The following is a 25,655-nucleotide window of genomic DNA, read 5'->3' as shown; positions in this document are numbered from 1 at the left end:
GTGTGAAATTGCAGTCAAGCTACTTACATACGACTCTTATTAGGGCATTCAAGAATTTTCAAATTGGGTCTGCTTCTGTTTTAGACTGATTTATGTTTCTACTGTAGGTGTTGCTCTATGGCAGTACATACTTTTTGCACTGTTGTAGAGATAAGAACAGCGTGCTACCTATTTATGCTTTTAGTATTGCTTGATAGACCGAGGCCCTATGTGGAACTGATATAGTTTTTTAAATGTTGGAACAAATGATGGTTTGATCTGTGTGCAGTTGCATTGTTTATTTCTCAACAGGTGGAGATTGAATTTAATAATTATATTGACATGCACCGGTGCTTTTTGTTATTGTAGTTGCCTAATTATTGTTATCTACTTCCTCTGATCCAAAATAAGTGTAGTGGCTTGAACTAAAACCATGGCATTTATTTTGGATTGGAGGGAGTACCATTTTTGTTCTTCTGCAACATAGCATGTGCAGTACTATACTCCTTATTATGCTAAGGCACTATGCATGACTTCAGAATATTAACATTTCCCAAATTTACTGTCGAGTTGTATGGTCTATACATGTTATACAAATATGTTTTTTTAACTCAGATTTCTCGGCGTGATAACCATATTTTTCAACCAAAAAGATGCTTCCTTAACTGGTCTATACATGTTATACAAATATGATTTCTTTTTCAAACTAAGATTTCTCAGCGTGATTACCATATTTTTAATATAGCATGATTTAACACATGGGCTTTCTACTATCAATATCGAATATGTCCTTGCAAAATGAAACTGTTTTCATCGACAACATGGCTTTAGTGGGTCTCTATGCCATTTGGCGCAATGGGTCAACTAGTAAGCTTAACAGATAGAAGAATTTCTGCACTGGTATCGTCTGTGAGGAAAGATTCTTGCAGGAATTCACTGTGCTCCAATGCAGATGTAAGTACCTGTTGTATATCACTATATTTTTACATCAGCATGTATTTTGTTAATCGGCGTGAATCCAACCTTTATCTGATCTAAATTTAGTTGTAGCAAAATGTATGATTAAAGGCCAAAATGTTGATTTTTGTAAGGAAAACTGCCTGGTAGTTTTTCATCCTGAGCTGCATGAGTGTACTATCTCATATCAGTAGGTTTGAATACTTTGGTTCTGTAGTGGGTTTTTAGTTTTTTTACGGTGTTGTCCTATCGTATCCCTAGCTCTTACATCATACTCCCTCCATCCGAATTACATGTCGCAGAAATGGATAAAACTGGATGTATCTAGAACTGAAATACGCCTAGACCCATCTATTTATTTCCGGATGGAGGGAATACATGTCAATATGTCATGCCTTTCTACTCTTCAGTACCTATTCCATCTTTGATGTAGCATGTTTTATAATTGAAGCACCATTCTTCTATATAAGGCATGCAAGGGGAAGACGACTATGTTAGAATCTGAAGGGTTACAAACTAGGTCTTTGCAAAAGATCCAAACTCTAGGAGATAATAAACCAACGCCATTTTTCATAGATACTCCAGCACAGAGAAAACCCAACTCCCACTGATAATAAGCAGATTGCAGTGGCCAAAGAATTAGTCTGCTCCAGTCCAGCAAAAGAATGTCAACTCCATTCTAAGAAGTGTGTGCATATCCTCGCATCATGAAATTTTATAGCATTCTGATCATATTTTCTACATGTTTCTTACCTATCTCTCTTTTAGAAAATAAGGATAAATGATAGAAGACTTCCTTCATTGGGATTGTATTCGAGGAAAATATCTTGCGGGAATTCTCTGTGCTCCAATGCTGATGTAAGTACCTGTTGTATATCACTATATTTTTACATCAGCATGTATTTTGTTAATCAGCGTGAATCCAACCTTTATCTGATCTAAAATTAGTTGTAGCAAAATGTTAAAGGCGTGAGTGTTGATTTTTGTAAAGAAAACTGCGTGGTAGTTTTGCATACTGAGCTGCATGAGTGTACTATCTCATATCATGCACATTACTGAATTGTAGTGCTGCTCTGGTTGCCCATTCATTCATTGTGTCAATGTTGCTTTCGTATTACCTTACATGGTTGATGATAGTTGTGCCATATTGTGTTAATTTGGTGTAGGCTAGTTTCCCAAACGTTCGTTGTGTCAATGTTGCTTTCCTATTATCTGACTTGGCCAATGATAGCAATGCTAGTGTGTTAATTTGGTGCAGGCTGCTGAAGATAAGAAGACAAACTTTGAAAACAGCAAGGCAACCCTATTGTTTCTTTCCAATAAATCTAGGCCAGGTAATATGCCAATAACTCATCATTAATTTGTTTGGTTCCCCTCCTAATTTGTGGTTGAGACACTCTCCACTATCAATAATACAAGCCTGCCAAAATCGCCATCTGAATCTGTTCAGTATCCTCTGTCTCGAATGCAACGGAAAATATGTATGTTTGTGAACCAATTAATGGCTAAAGAAATGATGGAAATGGTGCAGGAATCATAGGTGCAGAGTCGTGCGACACAACAACTGATCAATGTTTTCAGAGACAGTGTAGCAAAGCAGCAAGAACTTGCCCACATGCTTATGGGCGTCATCCGTGCTGAGGTTGCAGATTGTGACATTATAGATCGTTAGACTCTGTTGATTTATTTGCATTGGTATCAATCTTTGATTGCCTAGTGGATGTAATTTCCTGTAATATATACTGGATGTGCAATATTTTTCCCTATATGCTGTACTTTTGCTTGATCGGTTTTGGTCCTGTGCATAATTGCTCGTCGTAATGGGCTCAAATTATCTAATTTGGCCTAAAGACATGTACGGACTTTAGTGGGCCCATTAAGTTAATGGGTCGTTACTAGGCCAAAAGTTAATGGTCGGCCCTATTACCTCCCGGGTCATTAACAGGTGGACATCGAAGCGGGCAACAGGTGGGCCCAATTGATTTCACGGGCCGTTAACAGGTCGTTACTAAGTTTGGGCTACATATGGCCCAACTATACTATGGGCCTTTAGCAGGCCAAAAGAGACAGCGGGCTTGTACTGGACCATGAAGAGCATGGGTGCTAAGAGGCCGAAAGTCAGGTCGTATTGTAAATGGCCCAACTGTGTTGTTGGCCTTTAGCAGGCCGAAAGAGAAACCGGGCTGGTGTTGGACCATGAAGGGCATGGGCCGTTAGAAGGCCAAAACTTAGGTCCGACTTCAAATGGCCCAACTCATTTATAATCCGTTAACAGGCTAAAAGGCACATAGGGCCGGGAATTGGCCCAACACTTAAATGGGTCGCTAAAAGGCTAGAACTCAGGTTTGACTACAAATGGCCCAACTGATTTATGGGCCGTCAACAGGCTGAAAGAGACACCGGGCCAGAAATTGGCCCAACACTTAAATGGGTCGCTAAAAGGTCAAAACTCAGGTCCGACTACAAATGGCCTAACTGATTTATGGGCCGTCAACAGGCTGAAAGACACACCGGGCTAGAAATTAGCCCAAAATTTAAATGGGTCGCTAAAAGGCCGAAAATGTACATACTGAAAATTGGCCGATCCATTGAATGGGCCGTTAACATGCCAAAATCTCATAGGGCCGATATTGAGCCCAAATATATAGCGGGTTGTTAACTGGCTCGAACTGACGATGGGCTGCAATGGTGTCAAATCTTTAACGGGCTGTTGACGGGCCGAATTTGCACATCTCGTATGGGTCATGGGCTTAAATGGACCTGATACAGTAGGCCTTATATGGGCCGGCCTGCTAAATTTTACTGGGCCGGCCTTTTTCACCGGAATGGGCCATTGTTGGGCCGTGCCACGTGTCGACCTATCATAGGGGCCTCTTGTCCAATGAGTGGATGACATCTGTCCCAACGGTGAGGCAACACGTGTTTCCTCCGGCCAATGATGATTTTACACGTGGAAAATCCCCATTGGTCCGGGCTGTTAACGGGTTATCGGATCCAAACCGGACCCGGTAGGTTAACGGCGTTCCGTTATGATGGATGCCACGTGTCGGCCACCCTTGACGAAAACACTTCTGTGACGCGCGATTTATCATCATGGAAGTGGACACTTCCATGATGATAATTTTGGTAATGTCATGGAACACTTCTACGACAACACAGGTATGACTATCTTGATTCTGTCATAAAATCATCATGGATGTACATGCATGAAAAAAACGCGACCTACTGTGACAAACACGTATCATCACGGAAGTGTATTTTTCTGTAGTGAAAATAGATAACTTCATCTGGAGTGATGCTGCTAACAACGCATTTGAAGACTTGAAGGGGCAGTTAGCTGAGCCGCCAGTTCTTGCTGCTCCCATTGATAAGGAGCCATTATTGTTGTATGTGGCTGCTAACGCCCGGGCCGTCAGTGTAGCCATTGTGGTGGAACGGAAGGAGGCTGGCAAGGAATATCCGGTTCAACAGCCAGTTTACTATATCAGTGAGGTGCTTATTGAGTCCAAGCTGAGGTATCCACACTGGCAGAAGCTCGTTTATGGGGTGTTCATGGCCAGTCGGAAGCTTAAGCAATATTTTCTGGGTCATCCTATCACTGTGGTCAGTTCTGCTTCCTTAGGAGATATTATTCAAAACAAAGAAGCCACAGGGCGGGTAGCCAAGTGGGCCATTGAGCTTGGACCTCATGGGTTGAAATATATGCCTCACACCGCCATCAAGTCTCAAGCACTGGTGGATTTCATCAACGACTGGACAGAGCTGCAGATGCCTGAAGAGAAGCCAGGTAACACATATTGGACTATTCACTTTGATGGGTCCAGGCAATTGGAGGGCTCGGGGGCTGGAGTTGTCTTAGCTTCCCCTCGAGGTGACAAGTTTTGTTATGTTCTAAGGTTGATCTTTCCATGTACTAACAATGCAGCTGAGTACGAAGCCTTGCTCCATGGTCTTCGGATGGCTAAGGAGATGAACTTAAGTCGGGTGAGATGTTTCGGCGACTCAGACTTGGTGGCTCAACAAGTCTCAGGCACATGGGATTCTAAGGATCCACTCATGGCAGCTTATCGCCGCGAAGTTGATGCTATTGCTGGGCACTTCAAGGGTTATCAAGTGGAACACATCGATCACAGGAAAAATGAGGCGGCTGATTCCTTAAGCCAGTTGGGGTCTCAACGTAAGCTGGTGCCACCTAACACTTTCTTGGATATTCTACATAACCCTTCTGTCAAATTGCCTACAGAGGAAGATCTGGTTGTTCCCTGACCCGGAGGCACAATTGGTGGCGGCTCTTCACGCTATCCCAGATTAGACAGTACCATATTTGGCTTATATGACCCAGGGTGAATTACCAAAGGATGAAACTTTGGCCAGACAGATAACCCGGCGGTCTAAGTCAATGACAATTGCCAATGGCGAGTTACACCATCACAGTGTCACTGGGGAGTTTTAACGTTGTGTCTCTCCTGAAGAGGGCCGTGAGATTCTTCGTGAGATTCATGAAGGGGATTGTGGTCACATGCCGGTTCAAAATACCTTGTGGCCAAAGCCTTTCGTCATGGATTTTATTAGCTAACGGCTCATGCTAATGCGGAGGATTTGGTTAGTAAATGTGATGGTTGTCAGAAATTTTCACGGCGAGCTCACGTGTCGGCTCAAGAATTGAGGATGATTCTAATTACTTGGTCGTTTGCAGTCTGGGGGCTCGATATGGTTGGGCCTTTTAAAAGGTCCAGGGATAAAAAGACCCACCCGTTGGTGGCGATTGACAAATTCACAAAGTGGGTCGAAGCAGAGCCGGTCAGTAAGTGTGACGCGGCAACAGCGGTTCAATTCATTAAAAGGGTGATTTTTCGCTTTGGCTTTCCCCATAGCATCATAATTGATAACGGCACTAACCTGTCCAAGGGTGCTATGAAAGAGTTTTGTCAACGTGAGCATATTCAACTTGATGTGTCGTCAGTAGCTCACCCCCAACCCAATGGTCAAGCTGAAAGAGCCAATCAGGAAATTCTGAGAGGCATCAAGCCTCGGCTTATGGTTCCTTTGCAAAGGATGCCAGGTTGTTGGGTGGAGGAGTTACCTTCAGTGATATGGAGTATTAATACTACCCCCAACAGATCTATGGGTTACACGCCTTTCTTCATGGTATATGGAGCAGAGGCGGTTCTCCCTAGTGACATCCGTCACGACTCACCCCGTGTGGCGGCTTACATTGAAGCTGATAATGAACAAGCACGTCAGGATGCACTTGACTTGTTAGATGAGAAGCGTGACCTTGCGGCGGCTCGCTCAGTGATTTACCAACAAGATCTGCGCCGTTACCACGGCCGTCGGGTTAAGTCTAGAACCTTTCAAGAAGGTGATTTGGTGCGCCGGCTCATCCAGGATCAAACTGACATGCACAAGTTATCCCCACCTTGGGAAGGGCCCTTTGTGGTCAGAAAGAACTTGAACAATGGGTCATACTACCTTATCGATATTCGAGAGCACAAAGACTCACCTAAGTTGGAGGAGGAGACCCGCCAGCCGTGGAATATTGCTCATCTTCGGCCTTACTACACTTGAGCCGCCGGCTCTTATGATGTACATATTTTTATGATGTATATATTATGATGATTATAATAAAGCAGGGCCTCTGTCGTTTTCATCTTCAGTAATGAGTCTTCTTCTTCATAATTTCAAGATCACTAGGGGGCTTGATCGTATTTGAATCATCGCCATTAACCCTCTTGGTCCGGCTTCCTGGTCGTATTCGAACCATGTCCGTTAAACACTTTGATCACTTGGGGGCTTGGTCGTATTCGAATCATAGCCATTAACCCTCTTGGTCCGGCTTCCTGGTCGTATTTGAACCATAGCCGTTAAACACTTTGATCACTTTGGGGCTTGGTCATATTCGAATCATAGCCATTAACCCTCTTGATCCGGCTTCCTGGTTGTATTCGAACCATAACCGTTAAACACTTTGATCACTTGGGGGCTTGGTCGTATTTGAATCATAGCCATTAACCCTCTTGGTCCGGCTTCCTGGTCCTATTTGAACCATAGCCGTTAAACATCATAACCCACTTGGGGGCTTGGTCGTATTCGAATCATAGCCGTTAACCCTCTTGGTCCGGCTTCCTGATCGTATTCGAATCATAGCCATTAATCATTATGGTCACTGGGTGGCTTCCTGATCGTATTCGAATCGTAGCTGTCGGTACCCCTTTGATCGGTGCAATGCCAAAAACCATTCGGGGGCTTCCTGATCGTATTCGAATCATAGCTATCAACCCTTATGGTCCGGCTTCCTGCGCGTATTCGAAGCATAGCCTCATTTTTTCTCATTTGGCTTGATTTTCTGAAGATTTTTCTGGTTCTTCTTGATACTATCTTGCCTTTTGGTTTAAAGTGATTCTAGCCATATAATCATCAATCTCACAGCTCATATTTGAAGCATACCCGTGGTTTCTATTACCCGGCTTACTGAGAGGTGACAAGTCGCCCATACATGATGGTATCAAGCACTTGGAAGTATTGGGTTTTAAAGCTTTGGGTGCTCACCCTAACTACATAGGTCTCTTAAACTAGCAGTACGATTCAATATCACAGGTATGATATTGTTATTCTCATCATGTATAAATTCGGGTTAAACTAGCCTTATCTGTAACTGTTTTAAACATCAGTGGTTATATGTGAGGTATTATGACCCGCCCTGCGGTAAACCGCCAAGGGCTCTCGTGATCTACTTGTGTGTAGGATAATTCAAAATCTTCATCTGCACCAGTCAACATCATGATAAGTCTATAAGGATAAATATCAAGTGGCGGCTTAATAGTGTTGAGCGCAACATAAACGTGCACGATGGCACGACAGAGTAAAGTCATTGCTACCCTATTACATGACTCCAAATAGTCAAAATGATTAACTATTTTTCATAAGATCACAAATATGAACCGCCCAACGGATCAATCTTCTTGACTCTAATGGCCTGACGCTTCCGGATCATCCCTATCCGCTTCTTCGTCCTGTTCTACTTCCTGGAAGGTTGGTGATGACCAGTCAATGCCATTCAAAGCTTGGAATTCACCTTCATCATCAATAAGCTCGGACGGGTCAACTTCAGGAGCAAAAGTGTGCTTACGGATTGGGGGCATTAGATCCTTCACTTTGTAAGACGATGTTGGCATGTTCTGATTTTCCAAGTCATAAGTCGGCTGATATTTGGTAAGGTCTGTTTCATTGGCAATCAGACTGGCCAGGGGACGTATGTCCTTCACGCAGGCGGCAATGTCTTTTTTGTCAAAAGGGGTGTCGTCTTCCTTAAAACTTGGATAACGATAGATATATCGGTCGGGTCTAGCTCTGGTAGCCATGCTTTGGCCCGGCTTAAAGCATTGACAGCTCCGGCTCTTACGGATGATCGCTTCAACTCACTAAACCTCTCAGGCATAATGGAAAGCTTCCTCAACACGGCAACCAGGAGAGTGGGGGCTTGGTTAGAGGGAGAAAATGTGGCCAATGTGCGCCGAGCCCCAGTATAAAGCTGCTCCACTAGCGTGTAAACCGCCTTCAGCTTCACAAACATATCCTGGTTAAGATTGGTGCTCCTGGGGCTTGCATAGTAATCATGGATGGATTAAAAGCGGGTCATATCATCAAGGAGGATATTCAAATTTAACAATCATACAACGACTTACCAAAGATAGCCAAAACCATCTGAGACACATGGCGTTTTAAGACGGAAATCTCCGTGGTCACCTCCTCAAGAGCCGCCTCCGCCTTTTCAGCCCGTTGTGTCAAGACAATCTTCTCTTCAGCCCAAGCGCTTTTCTCGACTTCAAAGCAAGTCTTCAGTTTTTCTGATTCAGCCACACTGGATTCAAACTTTGAGTTCGCCTTCTGGGTTTCAGATTCTTGCAGCTCCAGACGAGTCTTCAAGTCAGACAACTCTGATTGAAGTTGGGCATTGGTGGTATGTACATACACCGGATTAAAGTCATAATTCAAATTTAGCTAAAAACATGAAGTCCCAAGCCTTTTGCAAGCAATAACACTTGGCACTTGGGGGCTAATGTCTACTGAAAAAATTATTCCTGCAACGGTTTATGTGAATAAGTCCCAAGCACTTTGCGAGCAAGAGTACTTGGCACTTGGGGGCTAATGCATATTGCTTGTTTTTGTTACAACTTTACGATGACCCGTTTGTGCTACAAACAGCCACAGCCGGCTCATGAGAACTACACAAGTAAGTACTGCTTTCTACAAAGAGTATAAAGGACCGGCTCATTCATGTTGATTAAACCAGCCCTTGAGGGCTACGGATTCAGTGGTAATCATTACAGTTATACTTTAAACCAGATACTTTAAGCCGGATTATGAAGGAGTCTGACAAAGGGTATTATTTATGCTTATGATTAATCTAAGTCTACAGCATATTCGACATAAACAGTAGACTTGGGGCCTGACAAGATGTGCATAATTCAATAAAGGAAGAGTTCATACCTCAAGCTTTTGGTGCATTTGCTTCACCATGTCAACTTCAAGTTCACGGCTGTTGTGCACTTGACTTAGATAGCCAGAATATACTTCGCCAATGCTTAATTGGGAGTAGTCAGCAACATCAAATCTTACTTTATGCCGTTCAATGTGCTCCTCCTTGGCAGAGTGTTTGGCCAACACAGTAGGCCTTCCCGGCTCTCTAAAGCCGGTATTGGTGACCACCACGTCATCATTATGTGTATCAGTCGTCTTAACTGGACTAGATGTTTCAGGGTTCAAAGGGTCATTTATGGCTTGGTCAATAGAAGAGACGGGGATTTCTGGTGGAATGTCAAGAACCGACTCTAATGGTTGAGGAACAGAGGCCTCAGGCGCTACAGTTTGTTGCTCCGGTTCACTGACTTTCGGGTCTTAGACCGGCTTATTCACCTTTGCCTTCTTGTCGGGCTTGGTTTTTCCACTGCATGAGTCATGAAAGGTCAGTATAAGTATCAAGAAGCATAATGAGAGAATAAGTAATTGTTATTACCCAGGAGCAGTCTTGAAAGCCGGCAGATGAGATTGAGATGAGTCGCCGAACGTTTCCTGATAATTTGAGTTGGAAGAATTGAGTGGTTGGCGGATGAGACCTGCCAAAGGATAAAAGAAGTTTAAATTGGGTGTGACCTTGTTTCGACGCTTCTTCGGAGTGTTCGGTAAGCCGAAGTACAATTCTTCATCCCTGCTAGTCTGAGTTTGTCGCCGGCTCTCGTGCTTCTGTTGCTTCAAAAGAAAGCGAGGATCCAGATGAGCTAAGGGGTGTGAAAAGCTTACTTTCCGGGTTACTCTTCGAATTTTCTGTCTTGGCAAGGGCTCGGGGTCATAGGAAATGATAGTTACCTCTTCTTTGAGTGCTTGACTGGTCCCCGTGTCATCCTGATGATAATCAATGTCAATAAGATGGTTTAAAAAGGAGCCAAGAGAGTCAAGGGCTACCTCCGACTCAGATCTGTCGTCGAGTTCAAGCATCTCTGAAGCACTGGGTTTCTTTCCCTTCTTCTTAGTGGTTCTCTTGGCGGCTTTCTTGGCCTTCCTGGCCCTTTTGGCAGCTTCATGATCATATTCCTTCTTCCAGGAGTCATCATCGGCCTGTCAAAGTCGTCAGAATTGAGTTAAAGCAAAATATTAAGGATGAAGGTAAAATAAGTAATTTGGCGGCTTACTTCTGGTGTCGGGTTAGATTTGTAGAAAGGGCTTAGGCCCACCTTGCTGCAGTCTATCGGGCTTTCATGTAGAATAGACTTCGTCATCTCGTTGATGGCGTCATCAGTTAAATGCTCGGAGCTGTGGCGCAGTGGATCCTTTTTGGCACCAGTGTAAGTGCCCATTAAGCTGGAGCGGCGACTTAAAGGAATGACCCGCCATGAAACCCAACATTGAACTAAGTCAATGTCAGTCAAGTCGTTTCCTAACAAAGCCTTAACATTGGCAATGGTAGGGGCGAGTCTTTTGTGTTCAATAGCTCTCAGCTTGTCAGGGAGAGGATGATTTGATTCAAGACGCAGGGTGCGAAAGCCGGGCAGTCGGTTCTCGTCAGCCGGAGAAGTATCCTTGCAGTAGAACCATGTCTGGTTCCAATCCTTGGGATGACTCGGCAGGCGCGCATAAGGGAATATAGCATCTCTTCGTCGCTGGATTGAGATCCCACCAAGTTCCAAGCTGGGTCCGTTGGAGTACTCGTTCTGGCGGTTCAAATAAAAGTACTCTCTGAATAGCTCCACACTGGGCTCCTCTTGAAGGTACACCTCACAGAACACTTGGAAATTGCATATATTTGACACGAAATTGTGTCCGATGTCCTAAGGATGAAGGTTGAAAAAGTGCAGAACATCCCGGAAGAATTTAGAGCCGGGCGGTGAGAAGCCCCGGTTCATGTGATCGGTAAATATAATGACTTCATCATCTTTTGGTTGAGGTTTCTCCTCTGCCGGCGTAGGAGCGCGGTAATGCATGACAGACTTCTTTGGCAAATAGCCGGTTTTCACAAAGTCTTGGAGTGTGTCCTCAGTGACAATGGAAGGAACCCATTTACAGGAAGTGGTTGTCTTTGGGGCCATCGCGAAGAAAGAAGCCTAAAAAGGAAAAGAACAAGTTTGCCGGTTCAAAATTAAGCCGGTGGGAAAGTATTACAACATATATTCAGAATGGCGGCTTAAAAGGGGGCCTAATGGTATACGACTAGTTACAGCAGACTATGTAAGCCGCCATGAGCAGTTTGATGTCTATCAAAGGAGAAATCTATTGAGCATTGAATTTAACCACAGCCGGTGATATAAGCCCCCATGACCAAGTTGGTTTATCAGGAAGAAAATTTTACTAAGTCCCAGACAAACAGGTTTCACATATTACAATTATAAATTTGGATCTGGCGCTGTGTGAAAAAGAAAATAAATCAAAAACCTAAAGCAGTACAGCAGCAGAAGAACTAGTACAAGGGGACATCTATGCATCTCCGAAGCAGGCTTTGAGACATCAAAAGGAAGGGAAACAGGTTCCGCACGTCCTAACAGGTATGCTCGGATCCAAAACGAGAACTATGAAGAGCTACGAAGAACACGACGAACTACTGAAACCCTAAAGCAGTCTGGAGCATGGAAAGGGGAAAACTTACAGATGCAGATCAGACTGCGGTGGAGTGCCGGTGTTTTCTGATCCGAATCAGGTTGATGCAGCGGCCGATGATGAGGCTGACGATGAGCTCCGCGGCGGCAGGAGAGTCGCAAGAAGAGGAAGACGAAGGAAAGGAGGGAGAATGAGAAGGGGTCGTTCAACCCTATTTATAAGGAAAGGCAACAGATGGGCACAAAAAACGAGGAGGCCAAAAAACATGGTTATCCAGTTGCTCGGGCGCCTTGATTCTCGGGACGGCTATTAAGATAAAGATCCGTTGAGATATATTGGATATTGTGTGAATTAATGATAGGTGACATCATGGCGGGTTATTGCAATTCCAGGAGATGATGTCATGGCGGGTTATGAATTCTCGCACAAATGAAGAAGAGAGGATTTTTCCTAAATGTTGAAGATTGACATGAACAAGTTCAAATAAATATGGGGCCTAATGTTGGAGATATAACTGTTAGGTATGACTCGCCCTGGAGGGGCCGGGTTATACCTATGGCGATTAATCATATGAAGCCCACACGGATATCGAAGATGGCGGTTCAAGATAAGGGCCCAAGGCCCAAGGGCGACTTAAGGCCCGTAGAATAAACCGCCATATGTGTAAGACTTGTATTGTAAGGCATGTATAGGTAGTCACCAAGCCGGACACGTTGTCTATGAGCCGGTCGGGACTCCGTGAGCCACTGGGCGTCAACCTGTGTATATAAAGGGACGACCCGGCGGCGGTTCAGGGCAAAAAACAACAGATCAAAAGCTAGGTCAAGCGGATTCGCTCCCTGGTAATCGAGACATAAGCAATACCACCTCAACTGGATTAGGCCTTTACCTTCACCGCAAGGGGCCGAACCAGTATAAACTCATGTGTTTTGTCCTGTTTAACCCCTTTTAAGCTAACCTGGTTGCGATGGCTCCATGACTAAGTCCTTTCGCTAGGACATCTGCCGTGACTATTCCACGACAGGTCCAAATGATGTCTCAAATGAGGCAAGGTTCACATGTCTCAAATGATTCATAATCAAGAGATTCCAAAAGTACATCAGTATGGAGTTTCTTCATGCGCTCTCCCTCTCCCATCTCCTGCCCTCTATCCCTCTCCCGTAAGCACGCTAGAGAGCACCCTGTCACCGTCGTCTGGCGGGCACATGGCCAACGGCAACCCGAAGGGCCACCACTTTGCCAGGAAGCTCTTATGAGATGCCCTTGGCCTACCAGCCTAGGAATTGGACCAGAGACGTCCAATACTGAGCACCACGATGCATCTTCCCGGCCTCCGGCCTCGGACCGCCGCCATTGAAGTACGCCGGTCAATCTCTGCCTCTCCTCTTGGATCCTAAGGTACCATAGAAGAATTGGGCGTCCTCCAAAACAAACCCATAACCTCGGGCCTTCTTCCCCGCGAGCTCCGAGCCCCGCCATGGCCGCCATGGTCGAAGTCCTTGCTCCAGTCTTCCTCGAACCCCGGCGGCATCACCATCGTGTTCATAGTGAGCTCTGAAATCTCACATATCCGGTTACCCTCTCCCTCCCCCTCGCATGGTAGCTTCCCATCTTGCGCCGCCCAGAGCCGCCGCACGAATGGTCGCCGCCGTTCGCTCTGGCGCCCATATGGCCTGAAGAAGCCATCCAAGGACGTTGTAGAGCTAGGGCTATCACCTGGCTACCTCCGTTGACCTTCCCGCGGCCTTATGGCGTGCCTCCGACAATGATTTTGGTTGCCGCCGGCAACCCACGGCCTAATCCACTGTTAATTAAAACAATGTATTTTAGAAATGAATAATAAGACAATGACATGTGGGCCCGATATCTAGTTTGACCGGTCCTTATCTAGTTTTTTTTTCTTTTTACTATTTGGGGCCCACATGTAAGTGCGTGAGAGAGAGGGTGAGAGAAAGAGTTTTTTATTTTTCTAAGTGGATCCCACATGTAAGTGACACATGGAGGCAGGGGCAAAATGTCCAATAAACGCCCCGTTGATGGTCAAACCCCTTTGACTGGACAGAAACAGAACGGAAGGGCATTTCTGTAAGGTCACTTAACGAGAGAGGGGCAAATTTGAGTATGCTTCGAGATTAGAGGTAAATCTGAGTAGTGGGTTTGAGTTAGGGGCACAGATGTAAATGGTCCGAAACAATATACCTGCATGATGAACAAGAACAACATCTTTGACCTAGGATAATTATCTATTGAAAAAGCTAAGGAATGCATAATTTACAGTTTGCTCGAAAGTTTTGATCACCTGTTGCTCTTTGATCTGACCCAATCAATACGTTTGATACTGAAGGTTTAAACGTGACTTTTCCCTCATCTGGGTGATCTGGGTGTTTGGTTGGTGACCATATTTTTCAGCGGATATGCCAGAAGGGAGTTGTAAGCGTCCAACACCCCCGATCGAGGCCCAAGCACACGCCGACTTTAGGTTCGAACAGACGACTTTGAGCAGATTTGCAAGTCTCAGTTCAAATGCTGGTATATCCCGTGAACTTTTACTCTTAACCATTTATCTGCAGCCGCAATGGCAGGGTGATATCTTGTTATATCCCGTAAACTGGAGGAGTCCTTCGCTCCAACACCTGGTTTTGCCGTTGCCGCCTCCATTTTAATGCAGGCAATGCCGTTCAAACGCCGTATCTAAGATCGACTAAGATAAGAGTGACACAAAACAAAACGAAGAGTCCCATGTTGATGCGATCGACCAGTGCTGTTCAAACGCCCTATCTCGTCCCCATTCCCTCCTATAAAATGGCCGTCATGCACCCCGTTGGTTCTTCGCACCACAGACCGCAAACCCAGTAGCCGACCGTAAACCTCCGCGCAGCGCATGCACGAGATGGCGCCATCCAAGCCCGCCGCCGCCCTGCTCCTCGCCTTGGCCGTCCTGCTCGCGGCCGCGCAGCCGTCTTCCGCCATCAGAGTCAAGCCCGCGTGCGCCCCGATTGTTAAGCCATCGCCACCTCCCCCCGCAGCTTCCCCACCGCCGCCGCCGACCCCGGTGATCAGCAACCCACCCCCATCTGTCCCGTCTGTCCCAGCTTCCCCGCCGCCACCGAGCCCAGTGATCAGCAACCCACCGCCATCCGTCCCTGCTTCACCGCCGCCGCCGAGCCCAGTGATCAGCAACCCAACCCCATCCGTCCCTGCTTCTCCACCGCCGGCCACCCCACCACCAGCCCCGGCCTCGCCCGCTACCCCGCCGTCCCAGCCCACGGAGTGCCTGACGCCGTTGATGGGACTGACGCCATGCATGGGCTACCTGACCAACACCAGCGTGGCGACGCCCCCGGCCGCGTGCTGCGGCGCCTTCAAGTCCCTGGTGGACAACGCCCCCATCTGCCTCTGCCACGGCCTGAACGGCGACATCAACAAGATCATGCCCGCCCCCATGGACTTCATGCGCATGATGTCCCTCCCGGGAAACTGCGCCGTCCCGCTGCCAATGCAGACGCTTGCACAGTGCGCCAGTAAGTCATCATAGCCGATCTTCACTACTGTATTATGTTTCTATTTTTGGCATTGTTATTTTGTGAATTACCTGCATGACCGGAGGAAGATTGAATTTTTGTCGATGTTATGACAGCGGCGCCGGTGCCACCACTGGACCCTCCTACCGCTCCAGCAGCCCCATCTCCAAGTAACTACCGTTTCCTTCGGAAATTCTGCCTTCACTAAATAATAATTTGGCCATGCTAGCTAGTGTTAATTTGTCGTATGATCCACAGTCTGACACGTGTTTTTTTTTTCTCTCTATCCTTTGCAGAGCCATGACTGTAGAAGCAAGATGATCCATCGATATGAAGTCCGATCAAGATGATGAATTAGTTGTCAACCACATACTCCACTAGTTTCGATATAGTTAGGGATAAGATATATTTATCTTAGGTTAGTGTTTTATACTATGTTGTGTGCTGGCGATTTAGATCTACAAAGTACCTATTCTGTAGGAGAATTCTTTTCTTTTCATCACTGTATATATGCGGTGATCAATATTAGTCCATACGTGCATCGCGAATTCGGAAGTGTCTATATGCATGTGCTTTACGGGTGCCCCTGCGTGTTGGATCAGCTCTTGATTCAAATCATTTCTTCCTCTTTCAGTTTCAGGAGCTTGTGAATCTGCAGGGTACGCGCGTATTTTTTCTCTCTCTGCATTGCAGGCTACGAACGCACTGTGAGGTGCTAGAGCCCATGTTTTTTTTTCTTTTCTTTGAGGTGGATGCTAGAGCCCACGTGTGTTGTGTGCTGTTCCTCGATGAGGCCCGCTATGATACGTGGGCTTTTTACCAGGCCAGCATAGCCTGCCGGGTCTCTTGCTGGGAGCGTGCAAGCGGGCGACGATGGTGGCGAGCAACGCAGCGCGCGAGCGAAAGCGATTGACGGACGCGGTACGGTTGCGGTTGCCAGTTGCCGAGTTGGCCACTTGGAGAGACAAGTGGGCACCTGCCGTCCACTTGGCTGATAGGATTTCATCAACCGCAGCGAGCAGCCTGCCACGGTGTCTCCTGTGCCAACGCGTGCGCATTCTTGATTCTGTCGGCCGCTGCGGCGGGGTTTCTAGGTGCGGTTGCCGTATGGTGAATTCTGTGGAATAGAGTACTACAAGAGCAATGGAATTTGCAATGGTTTGAGTTTGAAAATGAGACGCACTCGAGATAGAATGATTTGTTAGGATTTCTCCAAAAATCCACTGCAATGCTCTGTATGCGTTTCACTTGGTTATATTAAGAGTATGTGTAACACCCCCTCCCTCGACGTTAGTGGTTAATTAAGGCACCGATAGCCCAAAAAATCAGCGCCCGTTGCATCAAACGGTTTGAGAAAGGGCCAAGCACCCACCGCCTTATCCTGCATCGATGTCGTGCCTGACTCCATAATCCAATGGATGGTGTACGGGATCTATCCTATCGTAGCTGTTAGCGCCACGCGTAAGGCATGCCCTAATACCGTGGCTATTTCTTATCAAAGACGTGTGCTTCATTATATTCCTACTTAATGCGGATTTATCTTTAGGGATAGAGTTTGGGATAGTAGCGTGAATGTAGTTAAAGAAAATTGTTCACGGGCTGATGAAGCTATATCTGGGAGTCGGATGATATCGAGGAAAAACCACTAAGCTGTTTTTATGAGTGTGGAAATTACCAAGCTAATAAAAGTAAATAAATGAACCCCCTGCAGAAATTAATAAAAATTGATGAAAACGGCGAAAGAAAACATGCAAGAACTCATCCATCCCCGAATGACCACACGAAAATCGTCTGCTTCCTCTCGGGTCGGTCCAATCTCAGCCCTCCATCCACCGGCCGAACGATCCGGGCCGTCGAAAGCCAGTCTCCACTCCCCCGCAGCCGCCAGACTTTTTCTCCCCTCCGCCCTCCCCCGTCCCTTTCCTCTTCATCCCCGATCCCTTCCTTCCGCACGCCGCTCTCAAGCTCCTGCCCTACCCGACCTCCAATCCCACCCAATGCGGCTCTAAAAATATCTCACTCGCTCCGCCACCGCCGACCCCCAGACCTACCGCCGCGCCGTAGCTCGGCGCCGCCGCCGACGGCTCTCGCGCTCCCCGCCGCCGCGGCCGCCGTCGCCGTCCCCGTTCTACCCCGTCGCGTCCCTGCTGTTCCCACCCCGTCCGCGGCCTTGGGCGGTAGCTTTCGAGGTATGAGCTTTCTAGTCATCCGATGATCACCTCATCGGGATTAGCTTCGAGAAATTTCGGGTGTGCGCCCCGCGCATCACCTAGATCCGTCCCCCGGTGCCGGAGCGGTTAGCTGTCTCGTAGCTGCCGAGGGCGGATTAACCTCTATCTGATCTGTTATAGCAGTTAGTAAGTAAGTAGCGATTGAATGGAATGCTCTTCATGTGACTGAATTGCTAAATCCAAGCAGGAAAAGAGGCGGGGTCGCATGGGGAGGTAGGCGTCGGTCGATACTGGAGTGATTTTGGCTGCCGGAAATGGTGCTGGTGGTGAAGCAGCACCGCTGCACGCACTCGGCTTCCTGCTCCTGCACCAAGGGCCACCTCAGCGAGGACGCGCTGTTCCTTGTCTTCCGCCACATGAACTGGAACCCCAGGCTGATCGCCAACCTCTCCTGCGTCTGCAAGTGGTTCGACGAGGTCGCCAAGCAGGTGCTGTGGAAGGAGTTCTGCCATGCCAGGGCGCCCAAGATGATGCTAGATCTGCATTCCGACGGCAGCCACATTGTCGACGGCAACTGGAAGGCGCTCGGAAAGCTGCTGATCTACTGCAATGGCTGCACAAAGGGGGGCTTGTTCGGAAACATCCATGTCCCCGGCCACTTTGTGTTCAGGACGCGCTTTTCAAGGACCGCAGGCAAGAGCTTCCTGCCTCTGCAGTGTAGGATGGATGTCTTGTATGTGTCCGATCCGTGCGAACATCTCGACCAGGGGGAAGAAGGCGACCTGGGTTTTTTCCGTGGCATCTTCAAGTCGTTTGCCACTTCAAGGGTCAAGAAGATCCTGATTGAGAAGCAGGCTAGGTTCCATCCAACGGAGGTTTGCCCCTATTGCAAGGCTAAGCTATGGAACATGCTGCATGCTGATATGATGCCGGCTAGTGCTTCCGCCAGGCTGGGTGCTTACGATGATTCCGTGGAGTACTTTGTATGCCTGAATGGACATGTCATTGGATTGGGAACCCTGTTACCTCTCTCGGATTCTGAGGAGGCACCGGAGGAGTAATCATCAGGAACATTGATCAGGTGATGATATGCTATGTTTTCTTGGTTCCTGTCATTAGTTTAATTTCCAAAGTGCAGCTTAGCTTTATCTTCAAAGGTTGATTTTCTATTGCTTACTTGTGAAGATAATCAGATAGATTTCTTTATGATATCTGTTGGTATACAGACTGATAGCTTTTAATTTATGAAGATGCAAACTGAAACTCAAGCTGCATATCCATTGTTTGGTCATGCCGGCAGATTAACTCTTCAATCTCTTTACGAAGACCAGTTTCTATGGGCTGACAATTTGAATGAACAGTGATATAATTAACAGTGTTCAATTTGTATTGTGTACATCAAGGTGCTACATGGCTAGTTCAGTTTTATTTTAATCTTGCATACGTGTGGTTTACCCAGCACATGATATTTACATCCTGAAACCCCAAAAGAATCAGCAAGCAGTTGCTGGAACATTGTGTAAAAATGCTTCTTTTAGATTCTGTACAAAATTTCATGTCTGGAAAGTTTCAGAGAAATTAATATTTGAATTTGGTCTCATACATTTACATCATCTTTTTTGACACACTGTTCAAACAACGATCAGTGGTTATGTTTATATCAGTAAGAAAGCTCACCAGGCCGGCTCTACCCCTTATCTACTAATCTTACTGCATATAAATGAAGCCAGGATCATGGCTGTAACTAAATTTGTGAATCACAGAATTTCATTTGCCCATGTTTCTGTTAAATCCACAAGCATACTAACCGTTTATTCTTAGACCAGCCATGTTTTCCAGCTGCCTGTCCCTCTTGTTTCTCTCTGTAAATTTTTGGGGAGAAAACGTCACTGCTTATGTATCTATAAATGTGTTATGTATCAACCTCATAGCTTTGTATACCTATATTTTAGCTGATAAAACAAATTTTGGCGATAAAACTGCCAGTTAGAATAAGGCAGCATAAATTTAAGCCTACTTATGTGATGATAGTGCAACCTATCAGTAACCAGAACATCTATCTTTTTATGCTGAACATAATTGCAAGAGTCTGTTCAACCAGAGCAGGCCGTTCAACCAAGACCACAATTGGCTCCCATTTTGGACTGGAAAATATGTTTATTTTGAAGTGAAGAAATATGTTCTTAATATAGCCGTTGTTGGTGACAGGTTTGCGAGATGGAGTCCTGGGGCTTGTGGCATATTGCTTCTGAATCTTGGTTGTGTCTAACAGCGAGAAGGCAGGCATGGGCGCGGCAAAACTGCAAGGCAACAAGAACGTGCAGCTAGCTTTGCATCTAACCGCTGTGTTGTCCGTACTGGTGCATCAGATGAAAATGCTGTTTCTCTGTGGTCTCTTCTCTGTTTGTTGATCGATTCTCTGTTGTTCTCGTCATTGTAATGACCATGCCGACCTTTCGTCTTGTCCTACATGTGCACAGCATATGTAGCAAGGCGTGATGAGACCGAGTTGTAAAATTGGTGCCCATATTGGACCTCATATATTCATGTGCTGTTCCTAACTGTATTGTTTTGTTTCTACCGACTTGATTCGTGTCCTGCTGCTATAGAAATTTGGGGACGGAAGGAGTCAACCTATAGGTCCTTCGATTTGGACAAAACTTGTCTGATGAACAGGTGCATGGGTTGATGCTATTTCCAACTGCATGACTGGTGTGATGTTATTGAGATTTGTTTAGCACTCTTTACTTATCGATCTGTACTGTTGCTTATGCTAGAGCCTGTTTATCATTTTCAAAGTATCTTGATTCTTTATGTTGTCCACTGACGGGGGGATGACCCCCGGTAGGCCCAAGACGGCGAACGACGCTTCAAAAACATCGGGGCCAGCAATGTCCCTCAATCCGGCTCGCACTTGGCCGAGTTGCTCAACCCGGCCAAGTCCCTCAACCCGGCCGCTCGGCCGGGTCCTTGTCCGGCTGCTTCAGCCGGCCTGCTACGCGAAGTCAACCGTGACATCACATCCGACGCGACACCAACAAGACGGCCATATACCGCGACATCACATCCGACGCTACACCGACAAGACGGCCATACCGCGATCATTGTTTTTTTTTTTGCGGGGAACTTGAGAGAGCTTTATTAAGTAAAGGCATTCGCTGGGCAGTCAGCCAGAAGGTTGCTGATCAGGAAGCTAGGGGTGAAGTCCAACCAGCTTTCAGTCACATTAAGCGTGCATGCATGCTTAGCACATAGGTGTGCAGGACCGTTAGTGGTTCTTATTACATGAGAAATATTGAAAGACAAAAAGCTAGCAGAGAGCTCTCTAATTTCTGCAAAAATTGGTGCTACTATCGAACGATCGATGTAGCCAAGGTTCCAGAGGTTTACTGCCTCAAGACAGTCGGATTCCAGTTGCACGTGCAAAAAGCCTCGAAGCTTGGCAAGGATGACACCCTCGCGCATCGCGAGCACTTCAGCAATGAAAGGGTCTGTTGTCCCCAGTTGGGGTTTGCACCATGCACCCAGGAAGGCCGAGGAGGAGCGAGCAACACCCCCCAGTCCAGCGGTACCAGAATCAAACCAGATTGCTGCATCCGTGTTGATTTTGACATAAGAAGCTTTAGGGGGCAGCCATCCATGCCCTGACAGTGGTATAAAGCTTTGACGGGGGATATCTAGCAAAGCTAGGTCTTCGCGGATGCGACGTACCGAGCTAACCGGATCAATAAACTCTTGGTCATGTGTCCTTCTGTTGTGAGACATCCAAATGGCCCACATGACTGTGATAATCGTAGCGTAATCCTTGTATGTGAATCTTGAGTCACAAAGGATGTCGCGCGCCCAGGTGCTAGGGTGGAGTCGAGGTAAACTGATCTCAAATAGCAGCCTTGCCTCCTCCCAGAAATGCCTCGCATGAGAACAGTGCACAAGTGCATGCATCAAGTCTTCGTCCATAGCAAGGCAAAGCTTGCATAAGCTTGTATCTTTGATGTGTCGGTGATGGAGAGTGCACTCGTCGGGGATGATTCCTTTAAGTACCCTCCACCAAAACACCCTTACTTTTGGCACAACTTTGAGTTTCCATAGTTGGCTCCACATTTGTTGTTCGTTCACTGATGGCGTCGCTATCTGCCCCTCTTCTAGAGCTAAGCGCTCTTTTTGATTCATTAGAGCTCGATAGGCTGATTTAACAGAGTAGATACCGTTCCTCTCATGTGCCCAAGCAAAGAAATCATCTCCACCTCCCTGCCGGAGTGGGATGTTCAGTATAGCCTCCGCGTCCGGCGCAATGAAATTTGCGTGGACAAGATCATGTTTCCAGGACCAATTATCCTCGCCGATCAGTTCACTGACCGCTGAAATCACAGAAGCCGGTGGCCGGAATAATGGTTTCATGGTGGCACTCGACGGGATCCATCGGTCCTCCCATACGGAGGTGGATACGCCGTCACCGATGCATTTTATCATGCCAACATTCAGAGCTTCGCGACCAGCAACAATAGCCCTCCATATAGCAGATGAAGATTTGGGTGTTGTTGCCTGCATAAAATCACAGTTAGGAAAGTATCTTTGTCGGTGTCAAAACCGGCGGATCTCGGGTAGGGGGTCCCAAGCAGTGCGTCTTAGGATCAATGGTAACAGGAGGCAAGGGACACAATGTTTACCCAGGTTCGGGCCCTCTCGATGGAGGTAAAACCCTACTCCTGCTTGATTAATATTGATGATATGGGTAGTACAAGAGTTGATCTACCGCGAGATCAGAGAGGCTAAACCCTAGAAGCTAGCCTATGGTATGATTGTTGTTGTATATCTCTATCGACTAGCCTGACCCCGGTTTATATAATGCACCAGAGGCCTGGGATAACAAGAGTCCTAGCCGAATACGCCGGTGGGGGAGGAGTCCTTGTCTTGATCGCCAAGTCTTGTGGATTCTTCCTTGTATGCGGCAGCTGTCCGGACTGGCCCATGAGTATACGGCCATGGGGGTCCTCGGCCCAATCCAACTGATCGGGAGACGACGCGTTGAGTACCCCCTAGTCCAGGACACCGTCAGTAGCCCCTTGAACCGGTCTTCAAGTTAGGGACGCTCCTCGATTCTTCCGAACTGTTCTTCATCTTCGGTTGCCGGTCTTGAAAACTGGTTCAACAAATCTTCTCATCTTCTATCTTGAGGATCGCCGAAATGCATTCGACGAGTTTACACGTCGGGTATCCGAGGAGCCCCTTTAAGTTTCTGGCCTTTATCAATGCCTTGTTATTTTTATGCCACACTTCGGGTTTGAAGTTGTTCCCGGGCGGCAACGTCCTCTTGCGTTCGAGCTCCAACGCCGGACTGTATCCGAGCTTCAACGCCGGACTATGTATCCGAGCTCCAACGCCGGACTGTATCCGAGGTGTCGTAAATCACCTTGGTTCAAAGAATTTTGAAGGAGTTTAGCCGAGCTTAATGCCGGAAATGCCCTCTATGGAGCCAGCCACTAGTGCCCGAGCTTTATGCCGGACTACTTCCGAGGTGGTGCACCACCCCTAATGTGGGACGATTTTTGTCAATAGTTTTGATTGATGCAATTTATCCTCTGCCGAGATACATAGCTAGTAGCCCTCAAGGTGGGTATCGGTCTAAAACCTGAGATGCACATGAAGGATGACATACGACCGCTGATCCCGGTAGCCGCTGAGACTCAGGTTGATTTGCAAAATCGGTCTGAGGATCAAGTCCTAGCTCGGCAGAATACTTCGGGACACAACAAGCGGCGTGCTCAGTCCTCAAGACTCAGGTTGGGTGCGGCCGACCAACCTGAGGATCAAAATCTCCTCGGAGACTGTATTACACTTAAAATTTTCTGCATTGGACAGGCAATGCAGTAGCCCCCGAGACACTTGAAAGGATCGATATGGTTGACTAGAGGGGGGGTGAATAGGCAACTAACAATTTTTAGACTTTTCTTTAACAATTTAAACCTTGCAATGAAATAGGTTGTCTAGATGTGCAACTACGTGGACAACCTATATGATGCAAAGACAATGAGCACACAAACAAGCAATGGACATAGCACAAGTAAGCTTGCAAAAGTAAAGGGATAAGATAACCAAGAGTGGAGCCGGTGGAGACGAGGATGTGTTACCGAAGTTCCTTCCTTTTAAGGGGAAGTACGTCTCCGTTAGAGCGGTGTGGAGGCACAATGCTCCCCAAGAAGCCACTAGGGCCACCGTAATCTCCTCACGCCCTCACACAATGCGAGATGCCGTGATTCCACTATTGGAGCCCTTGAAGGCGGCAACCGGACCTTTACAAACAAGGTTGGGGCAATCTCCACAACAATTGGAGGCTCCCAACGAAACCACGAAGCTTCACCACAATGGAATATGGCCTCGAGGTGACCTCAACCGTCTAGGGTGCTCAAGCACCAAGAGTAACAAAATCCACACTAGAAAGTATGGGGGAAGTAAATATCATTTGGTGGAAGTGTAGATCTAGGTCTCCTCCTTCAAACCCTAGCACATCAACGAGTTTGAGTGGCTAGAGAGAGAGAGAGATCGGGCAAGAGAGCTTGAGAGCATCAATGGTGGAGTGAGAGAGGTAAGAGGTGGGCGTGGTAGGTGGAGGAACCACCTTATATAGCAACCCACTAAAATCCAACCGTTACTACGTTTTCAGTACTGCAGCGGTACAACCGCTCCTTGTCCCGGTACAACCGGAACTCACGATGTAACTGCAGAACCCTACCAGACGGTACAACCGGGCCATCGGGCGGTAGTACCGGTCATTAGCAAATAACCGGACCAACCACCCAGCTACCGAACAACTACCGCACCGAAACAGAACGGAGTCACCCTTGAGGGTGGTAGTTGGGCGGTGCAGGGCCGGTGCAACTGCCTGGTCTTGATCGCTTGAGCGGCTAAGGAACGAGCGGAAGAACCGCTCGAACCTCCGGTTGTACCGGTTGAAAAGGAACAACCGGACCAACCGGGCCACCACCGCCCAGCCACCGCATCAGGACAGAAGCCTGACCGGTACATGGGCGGTGCATGGCCGGAACAACCGCTGCTGGACTATGCAGAGTCAGATGGCAGTACCACCGCTCGAAGGCAGCGGTACCACCGCTCGACAGCAGCAGAGTAGCGTCAAGAGCCAGCGGTACAACCACTCGGACGAGCGGTACAACCGCTGGGAACACACAGCAAGGATTAGATGAAGATGGAGGCACTCTCTCGACAAGAAAAGGGGGAATGGAGGTGAACGAAAGGACTCCCCTATTCTATCCACAGTGGATTCCCTCTAGAGTGTACAGGATCCCTACGACCAAAGAGATAAATGCGTAGAGGATTCCGTCTTCAAATGATTCCTTCGAGAGAGAACCACTAACCGATGAAAGCCTAATCATTGAGAACCTGAAATAATTAGCACAGGATTAGACCAACAAAGGGTTGTCATCATCATCCAAAACATAAGGTAGGTAAATGCCCTTACAATCTCCCCCTTTTTGGTGAATGATGACAACAACACGATATAAGATAGAAAACTATAGAATCTAGATGGAGCTCCCCCTAGATGTGAGCCCCAGGTCGAGACTCCCCCTAGATTCTATAGACTAGTCATATAAAGCATATAACATGAAGGTAGCCAACACAAAGAAACAAGACCAATACTACCAATTAAGACCAACAAGCATAACGAAGAGATAGCAGGAGAGGCACAAAATCCACACAAAACAAACGAGAACGACCAAAGTTCAACTGGAGACCATAGACAAGTTCAATACGAGACACACACTACGCAACCACCCATGCAACTCCCGAGTCCTATCACACTCTCTCCCCCTTTGGCATCAGGACACCAAAAAGGAAGAGAGCGAAGCTATCGCCCCAGGCTCAGTCGTCCTCCTCTGACTCCTCGGTAGCATCAAGGTCTTCATCATTGTTAGAATCTTCACCA

The 25,655-nt window shown here is 47.0% G+C and overlaps 2 protein-coding genes across 2 annotated transcripts; both read left to right on the top strand.

The window, feature by feature from the left end:
* Window positions 1-14,914: 14,914 nt before the first annotated feature.
* On the top strand, window positions 14,915-16,083 carry LOC119360788 (vegetative cell wall protein gp1-like). The gene is made up of 3 exons (XM_037626285.1): window positions 14,915-15,545; window positions 15,662-15,715; window positions 15,842-16,083. The coding sequence occupies exons 1-3, from the start codon at window positions 14,915-14,917 to the stop codon at window positions 15,847-15,849; spliced, it is 693 nt and encodes a 230-aa protein (XP_037482182.1). The 3' UTR covers window positions 15,850-16,083.
* Window positions 16,084-17,473: 1,390 nt separating this feature from the next.
* Window positions 17,474-20,294, top strand: LOC119363113 (EID1-like F-box protein 2). Its single transcript, XM_037628422.1, has 3 exons — window positions 17,474-17,734; window positions 17,964-18,797; window positions 19,925-20,294. The coding sequence occupies exon 2, from the start codon at window positions 18,031-18,033 to the stop codon at window positions 18,775-18,777; it is 747 nt and encodes a 248-aa protein (XP_037484319.1). The 5' UTR covers window positions 17,474-17,734; window positions 17,964-18,030; the 3' UTR covers window positions 18,778-18,797; window positions 19,925-20,294.
* Window positions 20,295-25,655: the final 5,361 nt, after the last annotated feature.

The sequence above is a fragment of the Triticum dicoccoides genome, chromosome 2B, assembly GCF_002162155.2.
Source record: "Triticum dicoccoides isolate Atlit2015 ecotype Zavitan chromosome 2B, WEW_v2.0, whole genome shotgun sequence".
Lineage (NCBI taxonomy): Eukaryota > Viridiplantae > Streptophyta > Magnoliopsida > Poales > Poaceae > Triticum > Triticum dicoccoides.
This window is presented reverse-complemented; position numbering and strand designations above follow the sequence as displayed.

Coding starts and splice junctions, on each gene's coding strand:
- LOC119360788 (XM_037626285.1), top strand. CDS start 14,915: ATGGCGCCATCCAAGCCCGCCGCCGCCCTGCTCCTCGCCTTGGCCGTC. Junction 15,546..15,661: donor GACGCTTGCACAGTGCGCCA/GTAAGTCATCAT, acceptor ATGTTATGACAG/CGGCGCCGGTGCCACCACTG.
- LOC119363113 (XM_037628422.1), top strand. CDS start 18,031: ATGGTGCTGGTGGTGAAGCAGCACCGCTGCACGCACTCGGCTTCCTGC.